Source organism: Trichoderma gamsii, assembly GCF_001481775.2.
Source record: "Trichoderma gamsii strain T6085 chromosome Unknown Scaffold_39.2, whole genome shotgun sequence".
Classification (NCBI taxonomy): domain Eukaryota; kingdom Fungi; phylum Ascomycota; class Sordariomycetes; order Hypocreales; family Hypocreaceae; genus Trichoderma; species Trichoderma gamsii.
In genome coordinates, this window is record NW_020171376.1 from 84,519 (window position 1) to 96,610 (window position 12,092).

The 12,092-nt window shown below is 49.2% G+C and overlaps 3 protein-coding genes across 3 annotated transcripts; 1 reads left to right on the forward strand and 2 right to left on the reverse strand.

Moving 5' to 3' along the window:
* Positions 1-346: 346 nt before the first annotated feature.
* TGAM01_v208785 (hypothetical protein) lies at positions 347-5,413 on the forward strand (the record flags this gene model as incomplete). The annotated part of the gene is made up of 4 exons (XM_024550408.1): positions 347-391; positions 467-2,035; positions 2,092-2,586; positions 2,642-5,413. 4 exons carry the CDS (start codon positions 347-349, stop codon positions 5,411-5,413), a joined length of 4,881 nt encoding a protein of 1,626 aa, XP_024404836.1.
* Positions 5,414-5,599: 186 nt separating this feature from the next.
* On the reverse strand, positions 5,600-9,269 carry TGAM01_v208786 (hypothetical protein; the record flags this gene model as incomplete). The annotated part of the gene is made up of 7 exons (XM_024550409.1): positions 5,600-5,726; positions 5,785-6,002; positions 6,058-6,315; positions 6,374-6,495; positions 6,556-6,784; positions 6,843-8,165; positions 8,241-9,269. The coding sequence occupies 7 exons, from the start codon at positions 9,267-9,269 to the stop codon at positions 5,600-5,602; spliced, it is 3,306 nt and encodes a 1,101-aa protein (XP_024404837.1).
* Positions 9,270-10,038: 769 nt separating this feature from the next.
* On the reverse strand, positions 10,039-11,655 carry TGAM01_v208787 (alpha-galactosidase; the record flags this gene model as incomplete). The annotated part of the gene is made up of 6 exons (XM_018800808.1): positions 10,039-10,891; positions 10,958-10,967; positions 11,030-11,119; positions 11,173-11,307; positions 11,361-11,493; positions 11,554-11,655. 6 exons carry the CDS (start codon positions 11,653-11,655, stop codon positions 10,039-10,041), a joined length of 1,323 nt encoding a protein of 440 aa, XP_018666273.1.
* Positions 11,656-12,092: the final 437 nt, after the last annotated feature.

Genomic DNA, 12,092 nt, shown 5'->3' on the forward strand with positions numbered 1-12,092 from the left:
GTTTCGTTCAAACAGATGACCCCGCGATATCTCTCGGCATCGTGTCATGTTGAAGACCCATTGAAGCAACTGTGACGCAAGAGGTGCCAGAGCAGCTTTATCGATAAGTTGCCGCTTCACGTGACTGCTGTCATTAAAGCTGTCCTTGCCGAGTTTTTGTTACGGTTGTTGGAGCAATTGGGCGGGGCGCGTCGCGTTTTAGAGGCGCGTTCTAAACGATCTGCCCTTGTATTGAAGTTAAATCGCCTGGGACGATAGATTGGCATTTTTGCTTATCGCATATGCCACAACGGTGCAGTGCTGGGGAGATTTCGATGTAAGGCTCCAAGCACAATCATCTCCAATCATGCCGCTCCAGAAGTCCTATTCTGAGCGGATTGGGCTTTCAAGAGTATGTTTACTTTCCTCAGGCTGGTTTGTTTTGTTTTGTTTTGTTATGACGATGTCACTTACATGCGCGATGTAGCAACGCTCGCCCTGGCAGCGGTCTCACAGCACTCCCAACAATTTACAGCCAGCGAACTCGAAGAACTTGATTCCCATATCGGAAGTTACGAAGAAGAAGCTGAACAAGTTTCTGTATAATGACTCTGAAGATGGGTCTGCGGCAGACAAAGGCGTAGATGGGAGGGGTAAGGGTGCAGCAATAGCTGGTTTGAGCGAACAAACGCCCTCGCATCTAAGGATGATTGGAAACAATGCGACGCCGGTGACTCGGCTGGATTGGAGCGACCTCCTCGAGCCGTGCAGTCAAATACTAGAGGAAGATGCCACCTCGCCGAACGACAAGCTGCTGTGGAACAACAAGCAGGATCCGAATGCATTCGCCACCATCTCGCCGATGATGCCCCGCAAAGGAAGGAAACGAGCCAGGAGCTCTTCGCCGATCTCTTCTCCCTCTGCCGACAGAATCGCCACCCCGACCGTCAATGTCAAGAAATTGGCCAGAGCATTGAAATCGCCTCACCCCGATCCGACGTTGGAGCTCTGGGATCGATACTCGCTGAATGGACATCCGGGACAGTCTCCCGTGTCTGGTGCGGCGAATCCGATTTTGGCCCAGTTGATGGTCTCTTCGTCTCCACGGCCATCCAAGAATCAAGCTGCGCAGGTCGACCAGGAGGATTTGCGCCGAGCCGCCAGCTGTGGTTTTCAGTGGCCTAAGAGGAGGAGGATGGAAAAGTCAAAATCGGGCAGCCAGGTCAGCGCCAGCCAACGGGAATTGGAGGCTGCGTCCAAGTCCTCTCTTGTCACAGCGTTGCTGGATTCGGTTACGAGTAGTATGCAAAATCAGAGCCAGGACGACGATACCGAGGCAGCAGGGATGGACTCACCGTCTCTAAAGAAGAGGCAGATTGCGCCCCAGAACAGCAATTCCCCGTCGAGAAAGTCAAAGGGCCGGATGCCTAGTCCGATTGTTTCGGACTACGGTGATGATGATGACTTGGATGATGAGTTTTTGATGTTAGAAGAAACCATGCTGGCAACCCAAGCAACTCAGGCAACTCAGGCAACTCAGGCATCTCAGGCATCTCAGACATCTCAGACAACGGAAACTGTAGCACCAGCCAGGCAAAGCACAGAAAGAACAGTCAAAGAAGAGGACGAAAATAAGAACAAGAAACCTGTCCTGAACGAGTTTGATGATTTTGACGACGACGACTTCGACGATGCAGACGACTTGCTGGCAAATTTAGAACTGAAAACCCCAGCAACAGGGAAAAGGATGTCTTCAAAGATGATGAAAACACCGCTCAAGAATAAAGCTCCGCGGAAGCTAGCTGACCTGGAAGATGAATTCGGCGACGATGCCTTTGATGGAGATGTCGACTTTGAAGCGGTAGAATTTGCTGCAACCCAAGCGGCCCAGCAGCAAGACACTGCCTCAAGAGCTGTATGTGAGGACGCTATCCAGGAAGAAAACATGCTAAACGTAGGCCAGAACAAGAAAATCAAGACTATTCAGCGATATTTAGTAACAAGTGTTTTAGACGGCGAATACGTCGATCAGTACAACCGCGTCTCCCCCGAAAAGGTACGTGGAGCCAATGCAGTTTATCCTTTAGAGTACGTTATGTTGACTCATGCTAGATCCTCTTGATTCAAGCAGATGGCTCAAAGACTACCCGAACTGTACAGCTACGAGGCTCTTGGTACGACACACCGGCGCACGCTGATGCCTACGTCCATGTCATTGGAGACTTTTCATTCAAGGGGCAGTGTATTGTGGATGATGCGCAGAATCTCTTGATTTTGCATCCTGATCAGCTGGTATCCGCAACAGTGGTTGCAGATTCTTTTGGCTGCACGCGTCGAGCTGTGCTCCAAGATCGAGTCAAGGCTACCAGCGAAGCTTCACCTCCGTTGGTCTACGGCACGATGCTCCACGAAATCTTTCAGGATGCATTGCTTGCCAACAGGTTTGATCTCGGATACCTCTCAGAGTTGATTGATAAAAACATTGAGAAACATATTGAGGATTTGTACACGATTAAAATGGGTATTGCGGATGCCAAAGAGCATCTCCAGTCCAAAATGACCGAACTTAGCTATTGGGCTAAGAGCTTCGTGTCATCGCAACCACAGGTAAAATGAAGTGCTGCGACCTATCTCATTGATACAGAGACTGACACTCGTCTAGGCCGACGCTATTGTAGAGGGGAGAAATGGAGACAAAGCTACTATCGCTGTCAGAAAGCTGCTTGACGTGGAAGAGCACGTTTGGTCGCCTATGTATGGGTTGAAGGGAAATATTGATGCAACGGTTGAAATCATGATGGCAGATGGCAAGCAGAGCCAAGTATTGACTGTGCCATTTGAGGTCAAGACGGGCAAACATGCCAATAGCAACCACATGGCGCAGACAGCTCTTTATACCCTGTTATTATCGGATCGTTACGACATTGATATCACTCACGGCATTCTATACTACATGGAGACGTCTAAAACGATGCGAATACCCGCTATTCGACATGAGCTCCGGCATATGATAATGCAGCGAAACCAGCTGGCATGTTACATCCGAGAACGGAGCGTTCAGCTTCCTCCAATGTTGAAGAGCAAACATATGTGTGGAAAATGCTATGCTAAAACCTCTTGTTTCATCTATCATCGGTTAGCAGATGGAGGAGACGGGGAAAGTAGCGGCATGGGTGAAAAGTTTACTGAGGTTATCAAACATCTGACACAAGAACACCAAGAATTCTTCATCAAGTGGGAAAACTTGTTGACAAAGGAAGAGAAGGAGGGGCAGAAGACCAAGAGAGAGCTGTGGACGATGACAAGCTCTGAGCGCGAGAAGAAGTCTCGATGTTTTTCGGACGTCATCATTGAAGAGGGATCTGCATCGGTTGATGAAGACAATCCTCGGATTAATCGATTTCACTACACTTTTATCAAGCGAGAACCGATGCCCGACTTCACTTTTATTGGATCAGAGTTGACGGTTGGTGAGCCAATTGTTGTGTCAGATGAAGATGGACATTATGCTTTGGCGATTGGATACGTTACTTCTGTTCGAAAGCAAAGGATCAGCGTCGCCGTGGACCGACGTCTACACAATGCTCGAATTCGACAGCCCGGATTTGATGAAGAGAATAACCAAGTTTTTGCTAGCATTATGGAAGTTGCACCCGAAGGGGCGTCGGTTGAACAGAGTCAAGGGAAAATCAAAGAGCCACCTATTCGATACCGCCTGGATCAAGATGAGTTTAGCAATGGCATGGCCACTGTAAGAAACAACTTGATCCAGATGATGGCAAATGACGTGCCAGCTGCTGTGCGAATTCGGGAGCTCATTGTCGATTTGGAGCCTCCTAGGTTTAAACCAGTGGCGACCCAATACACTGTCACTGATGGGGAGAATTTGAATGTTGATCAACAGCGGGCTATCGAGAAGGTCATGAGTGCGCAAGATTATGCGCTGGTACTGGGAATGCCTGGTACCGGTAAGACGACCACCATTGCCCACATCATCAAGGCTCTGGTGTCACAGAACAAAACGGTGCTGTTGACGTCTCATACGCACACGGCCGTTGACAACATTCTTCTGAAGCTGAAGTCGGACAAAATCCCTATTCTACGACTTGGTGCTCCGGCAAAGGTCCACCCCGAGGTTCAGGATTTTGTTCACCTCGCAGGCCACCCAAAGAAGACTTTTGAGGAAATAAAGGAGGCTTGGCATGGCACCCCGATTGTTGCCACGACCTGCTTGGGAATTAACCACCAAGTCTTCATAGAGCGTTCATTCGACTATTGCATTGTGGATGAAGCCTCACAGATTACCTTGCCCATTTGTGCGGGCCCCATTCGACTGGCAAAGACGTTTGTTCTTGTCGGAGACCACAATCAGCTTCCACCGGTGGTGAAGAATGAAGAGGCTAGACAAGGTGGCTTGGATGTCAGCCTGTTCAAGCTCTTATCGGACACCCACCCGCAATCTGTCGTTAACCTAGAGCATCAGTATCGTATGTGTGAAGACATTATGACTCTGAGCAACACCCTCATCTACAATGGCAGACTTCGATGTGGAACGGAAGAGCTGCGCAAGAAAAAGCTTCACATTCCTAGCATGGAGGCTCTGCGACAACATCATCACGACTCAACAACTATTCAGCGATCTGGAACCGCTCGCTCATTCTGCACTGGACCCGTGCCGTCGCGATGCTGGCTTTATGACCTCCTTGACGCTGAAACTCGTGTTCGGTTCGTTGACATGGACACGATCCGGCCCCAGGTTCGTGAAGAGGCTCAAGGAAAACGTATCATCAATCCTGCCGAGGGGCAAATTGTCTCACAGCTTGTTGAAAGCCTGCTCACTGTGGGAGTTCCAGCTACTGAAATTGGTGTAATGACACATTACCGTGCACAGCTTCATCTTCTCAAAGATAAACTCAAGTACTTTCCTGGCATAGAAATGCATACCACCGATCGTTTCCAGGGACGGGACAAAGAAGTCATTGTACTGAGTCTGGTGCGAAACAACGAGGCCTGCAATATCGGAGACTTGCTCAAAGATTGGCGGCGTATTAATGTGGCATTTACTCGTGCAAAGACCAAGCTCCTAGTCGTGGGCAGCATGAGCACCCTCAAGGGAAATGGAGAGGAGACCATGCTTAGCAAGTTTATTTCTCTGATGGAAGATCGCAATTGGATATATCATATGCCGCAGAATGCTCTTGAGAGCCATTGTTTTGCGGATTTGAGTACGCAGCTCACTGGTTTTACACAGCGAACGCCTAGAAAGTCTCCAAAGAGGGTGCCGACAAAGGCAAGTGCTACTTCATACGCGGACAAAGAGAACCGGAAACCGTCTCCGAGAAGGGCGCGGGTGGGAGAAGGGATGTTGCTTAAAGGGAAGCTAATCACGCGAGATATTTTGAATGAAATGACGGATGGCGCATATGGAAATTAAAGATGATTGTTTGGCATATGTTTTTGTTTTCATAGGGTGGGAGGATGGACCGGTTGTGGAATTTGATGTTGACAGGCGCAATTATGGATTATCAGGATACTGTAAATATAGGATAAAGAGACATGATATTCAGGATATAATTTAATTTTTTCTTGGAAAGTATACCATGAGCTGGCATTAAATTGTTTAGTGTCGTTCGGCAACGCTGGTTTCATCTTCATTTTCATGATGGTCGTGCTCTTCGTCATCTTCATCTTCGTCCTCATCGTCATCGTCCTCATATGGCTCTAGTATTGTCCATTCATTATCAAACCTACAAGCATTTAGTTAGTAATACGCATGGGAATCAAAATGAGACGGGGGAGAATTACCCTTGTTCGCCCACAATAAGCTTGGTAAACTTTTCCAATTCTTCTAGCTGCGCGACACACCCAGTGAGACTCTCGTTGTACGAGTAGCTGTATATGTCAATCCATTTCTTGTGCCATCTGACGTCGTTTACTTCGCTGTGATTCGCCATGGAGTCTTCCACGGCTGCTGTTTCTACGAGGAGCCTGCGACGGGCTGCGGCGGCGCTGGGGAGGTAGCGCTATTGACACAAGATTAGTATTGGAATTAAGCAATGTGAAAGGTGCGGTACGTACGGGTACTTTGCGGTCTGCTCTTAACGCGCCGGCGAAGACATATAAATTGGCGAGAATCGATGCCACAGCGTCTCGCCTGAAGCCTAATAGGCGCTGAGCTGCGACTGGATCGTCGCGGATGTAGTCTGGATTGTAGAATACGGCGGATTGTCGGACGGCGATGAGATAATCGAAGAAGCGTTCGCAGGAATCAGCGAGGCCGGAATAGGGGAGGGGGTTGAAGGGGCCGCGGAGGCGAACTTCGTGGCGTGTCATGACCTAGTTGAACTGTTATTACTCTGTGAAATATATATGACAGGGCAAGGTGAATGCGTACGAGAAGTTGTCTGATCCTGACGAAGCCTTCTCTGATGCGTCCTTCGAGGATTTCGGATTGGACGATGTCTTCGGGGGTGGGCTCTTTGCCTTCTTCGAAATAAATGTATTTTGCAACAACGTCTGTCACATATTAGGCAAAATGATGGATAAGGAATATTGGCTGCTTAAGGGATGGCTTACTTCGGTATACGATGCTTAGAAAGAAGAGCATTGAAGATAATGATTTCCTCAGCTCATGCCTCGCGACAAAGGGCCACAGGCACCAGTTGACCACGATGGGCGCAGTTGTGCCAATGAGGAATATGACGCCCCTTAGTGTGGTGGTTCGAGCTGGTGATGATGGTAGCCCACCGGCTTGGAGTTGCAGCGAAATGACCGTAAAGGATAAACATCCCGCGAGGCCAGATCTCTAGAAACGGCGTTAGCTTTAAGTCGTAATCTTAGACAGCTGCTATTTGGTATCTTACCGGATGGCAGCTAAGAGTAAATCGATATAACATAGGGATCATGAAAATAGCTGCAAAAACTGCAACGACGTAGGGGCTGCCGTCTCCAGCGGCATGTGCAGCGCCACCCCATACGGCGCCGAGAATGACTAGAACGGCTCTCGTGAATAGATCTTGAATGTTGCCGCCTACGCGAGCATGGATTAAGAGCCAGCTCATGGTGACTGCCCACCAAGCTTCGTAGTCGTCCCACCAGACCTTGTCCCAGCTGAGATATGAGGGAACTGCGAGAAGAGACGTGACGAGAACGACTTTGAAGGCATATCGGCTTTCATAGCCTTGCAAGAGATGCAAGATCTTCCAGATTCTGTAGCTGAGCTTGTTCTTCTTTGTGTCCATGTCAGGCGGGGGGCCTGGATCTGTCAAATGGGACAACTCGGCTCTTAGCTCAGTTTCGGAGACGCCATCGTCATACTTTTCCAAGGGTTTGTATTCTCGGCACTTTATCGATTCTAAAGCACGAGCGATTTCGAGGAATGTTATGTGGTATGAGCCAGCTGTGGCGCCTCCGCGGTCGTGAGTGACTTGAGGGTTGACGAAGTGGATGGCTTTGCGAAGCGGATAGGATGGTGGGTGGATTTTGGGCCAGTTTGAGGCTTGACGCATGGAACACACTTTTCCCATGAGGTTTTCAATTGTGGTGGCTGTTTCGCGGAGATGGCGTGCGAAGATGAAGAGTTGGACTACGGCTGAATCGTCCATTGATGCAGGGGGGAGTTGGCCTGATTCCAGCAGCTCTGATTCCACGGCGTCGAAGATTGTTTTTGCGGCTTTCATTCGGATTTGCGCGGGTGCGATTTCGGATGATACGTCTTTCGGAGGACCGAGATATTGTCGGTAGCCTGAGAGGTCCATCAGTGCTGCCTGGCTCGCCTGTAGGCCTTGGTTCATGCAGGCGAGTATCTCTTTGGTTGGCTTTGCCAACTTCTTAATCACGATGCGGGTTACATCAACCTCGTTTATCACACCGGGGGGCTTTTCGCTGGTGATATTGTTGACATTGTTGCTGCTAGAGGATGAGGAGGACATCTGAGTGGCCTCGGCGACTATTGGAACATGTCCGTCGTCGGCTTCGCTGAAAAGTGCGCTCTCTGTTTGCATGGCGAGTAAGGCGCGAATGACTGCTTGCATGAGATTTCGCAATTCTCTTACGTCGGCTGGCTTGAAGCGTGTTATGGTGAGAGTGGATCGCATGTCTTTATATGTGGCGGATAAGTCTACGAAAGCTCGAACTAGGCGCCGTCTAAGCCTAGTATTTCGTGGGCATGGAATGGCTATAGCTTCCTGAATGAAATACAGGGGTCAGAAGATGATATGGAGTAGATTTGGCATTGATATATGTGTGTGATGTGTACAAACCAGCATAAGAGAAAATGATTGGTGGAAGATGAGAGCGAGTGGCCTGGCACCGGCGTCAGGAAAGATGAGACAGTTGACGAGGAGCGCAATTGCCTGTCCCAGGAGCCAAGGAACGACGTAGTCTCTCAACTTTTCCCATGCGATGGCGTTGCCGGAAGTCTGAGCGAGAAGAGTAAACGTAATGGCAACGCCTGCGCAGACAACCATTTGGTAGAACCTGGAGTAGTAAGAGCGTATCCATGCTACAATTGCCATGAACCATGCTAGAAAAAGAGCCAAAACGCCACCGTAGCCGGCACTGGCGGCGGAAGTCGACGTGGATAGTAAGAGACCGAGAACTCCCCATCCTACGCCGGCTGCTGTGCCAATGGTGGTAAATACGGCGCCTTCTACCTGAGCACCGAGTGTCCTGGCCGGATGATTCAGTATGACAGACACGGCGATGATGTAGTGGTAGCGGCCGAGCCATTCTCTTACAGCCGGGATCAGACATAGGATGTAAGCTGCGAAATAGGCGGTAAAGGACCTCACGAGACGAAGGCCGGTTCGAGTCGTTGCAATACTTTGGAGCACCAGCTTGAACTCACGAAACTGTCTTGGTAAGAACCGTCGAGCGGCGAATGGTGAATCTTCGTCAAAAGCAGCGGGCAGCGAGGCCCTGGAGCGCTCTTCGAATCCATCCGGCACCAACGGCGTGTGCTTTAGGAACAGCGCGTCAAAGAAGCCATCTCGATCCTCCACCACGCCAAATGTTTCGGGATCAGTGTGGTCGTCTGGGAGAATCTGGTCAATAGGCGCTATGTAAGAGCTGCGTCTGCTTCCGTACTCGGACGGGGCTGCTGAGGTGGTTGTTGTTCTGAGCGGTGGAGCTTGGGCGAGAAAGCGAAGTTTTGTGGAGGTTGGACGGGAGAGCTGAGGAGTTTCATTTTCGGTTGGAGATTGAGCTGGTGATGGACTAGGACTGGGACTAGGACTGGGACTAGGACTGGGACCGAGGCTTCTGGGAGGCGATGAGTTGTTGGGAGCCATTGGTTGCGATGCAGTTGTTGTGTCTGGCTCTAGCGGCTGAGATTGCTAAGCTAAGACTATCATGATAAGAATCTGCATCATAGGTCCAGGATAATTGTCAGAGGCATTGCTGAGGAGTGAGAAATTATGAATGAGAATGAGAATAAGAGGAATTAGAAGACAATTTTGAAGGAAGCCGGGCATAAGTTTGTTATCGCAGTTTCGGTGAGTCTACGGAAAGATTGAAGCCATCACCGGCGTTCGGCATCTGACGTCAGAGGAGAAATCGACTGACGGTCCCCTATTGCGAAGAGTGGCGGTTGAGCATGGGATATAAGGCCAATGACTGAAGAAATCGAGCGATTATACAATTAACATTAAGATACTGAAGAGCAACATGGCAAATGAATGATATTGCTGACGCAATTGCTGTTGTTGCTTTAGAATTGTCGGCGTAAAGAAGCAAGCTTTAGCAGCACTTTGTGGCGCTGAAGGCTTTTCCTTTTTGGGGCTTGTTTGGGAATCCAGCTTCAGGCACTTCCAATTTAGGGCAAAAAATCAGTCAGCATTATAATTTCTTCGTGATTATTTTGCTAAATCACATATAACTTGAACCAAATTTTACGTTCGTGGTTTGAGATGTATCAACTTTTCTACCACGCGGTAGTCTTCATCAAATCATTCAGTTGGAGAGGTTCGTGAATGCTAGGTGTTCTATGGAGAGCTACGCTACCTAGCAGACAAACAGGTATCCGATTCTGCTTTGACAGCCACTTCTTTTTCACAGCTTCTAACACCTCTTACCGACCAAAATGACGGCGGTGTCATGAGCAGCAACGGATGCCGAGTATGAGCTCAGACAGCCAAGACTCTTGCCGCTCCACACATCCTTTACTTGATACCTTCCAGCAGAAAGACCAGGAATCTCTGCCCAGGTTGCTTTCTTTGTAGTCGTCGTGCTCAAAGTGTTGATCAACAACACCAAATGGCCATTCTTCGACGGGCCGGCCCAGAATTCAGCGGGATACGTGCTGTTATAAGTCCAGTCGGGGTTGATGCCCCACTTGTACGGAGTAGCAGGGCCGCCGTAAACATTGTCTTGGTTAAAAGCCAGCAGATCCTTGTTCTTCAGGATGTTGATGTTATCCTGAGACAGCAGACTGATGTCGGTTCCGATGAGAAGGGGAGACTTCATGGCGGCCCACAGAGCAAAGTGCGTGCGCGTCTCAGCCGCAGTCAAGTTGCCGTTGCCAACCTCCAGCATATCGGCGTCGTTATGGCCCCAGAATCCAACCGAGTTCAACTTGAATGAGTTTATGTTTAAGATGTGAGTGACAGAATTCCATTCGGGAGAGATGTCACCGCTCATGCGCCAGCTGATGCCGGTCGTGTTGCCCCAGGAGAAGACGTCCGCCGTGCCCCAGATGCACAGGCTGTAGACGATTTCATGGGTCTGTTTGGCCAAGGCGTCTCTCATGCGGTTGAAACGCTCGGCTGATAATGAAGTGCTCCAGTCATATCCTGGAGGGGCCAGGTTGGGATCAAGAGCTGTGGAGCAAGTGCCATTTGGGCCGGTTGTGACGGCGTCTGGGTCGCAGGCAACATATTGATCTGTCCAATTTGATGGAATGTTGCAGTTGTCGCTGTCAAAGTGGCATTAGCCTATGGGATACCTGGATTATGGTGGAAGATGAATAGCTTCGACTTACTATTTGAGATCTGTTCACAAGAGTGTTGGTTAGAATTACTGCGATAACTTTTATGGTGGAAGATGCACTTACAGTCTACCCCCCAACTGGCGAAATCCGCGGCATCGACATCCTCGTACCCAAGACTGGCCGGATATCCAGCACATGTCGTAGTGCCAGCAGCTAAAAGGTGTTATGAGCATTCTTTCGAGACGATGGATAGAGACTTGACTCACTGCTGTAAATGCCAAATTTTAAACCCATACCATGGATCTTATTAGCCAACCCATTTATGCCGTCGGGAAAGCGAGTCGTATTGGGGGCAATATGACCGTTAACCCGCCCATCCTTCATTGACCAGCAGTCGTCAACTGCAGCAATTTTTAATGCTTATTCGCCAACACCAATGAAAAGAACAACTTACTGTTTACGTAATTGTACCCAGCGTCTAGAAGACCAGAGCTCACAATCAGCTCGGCGGCTGAGAGAAACTTGCTTTCATCGATATCGCAGTGGTAGGCATTCCATGAGTTCCAGCCCAAACTTGGAACTTTTCCCTGCAGTTTTTGGTTTCTTAGTATAAAGAGAATCAATCACAGTCCGGAGAGGATGCTTACAGTTCCACTGGGCATCACAATTGCGCCCGCGCCCGACAGCAAGAAGGCCAGTGCAGCCATAGGCAATGGCTTAATGCCACGACCAGTCGAGTAACGGCCCATCTTCAAACTGGTAGATTGACGTCTCTTTGACTCTTATGAATGCTTTTAAAATGCAATTGGTCTTTGCATCAACAGCCGTTCTTAGAAGGCCTATGCGGATATAGAGCAGTTGAGAGCTTGTCCCCTGTAGCAATGGCAAAGCACATGTAAGCCCTCAATGGCTGTCGATCGTACTTATATACTTGACGTTCCACAATATCCGCTTAAACACCAAGAGAGGGGGTTTGGCATATCATGCCTACATGTAGACTTTACAAGAATAGTCCATCTCGTACGAGGTTGCACCGGAACCAAGCCCAGCTAATGCCGGCTTGACATGATCTAAGACAAAAGTCCTGTTTACACAAGGCATTTGCGCAGGATCGGTTCTCCGCCGGGCCGACCTAGACTCGAATTCAGGAAAGCGATAGTAATTTGACGAAATTCTGTTAAAGCGC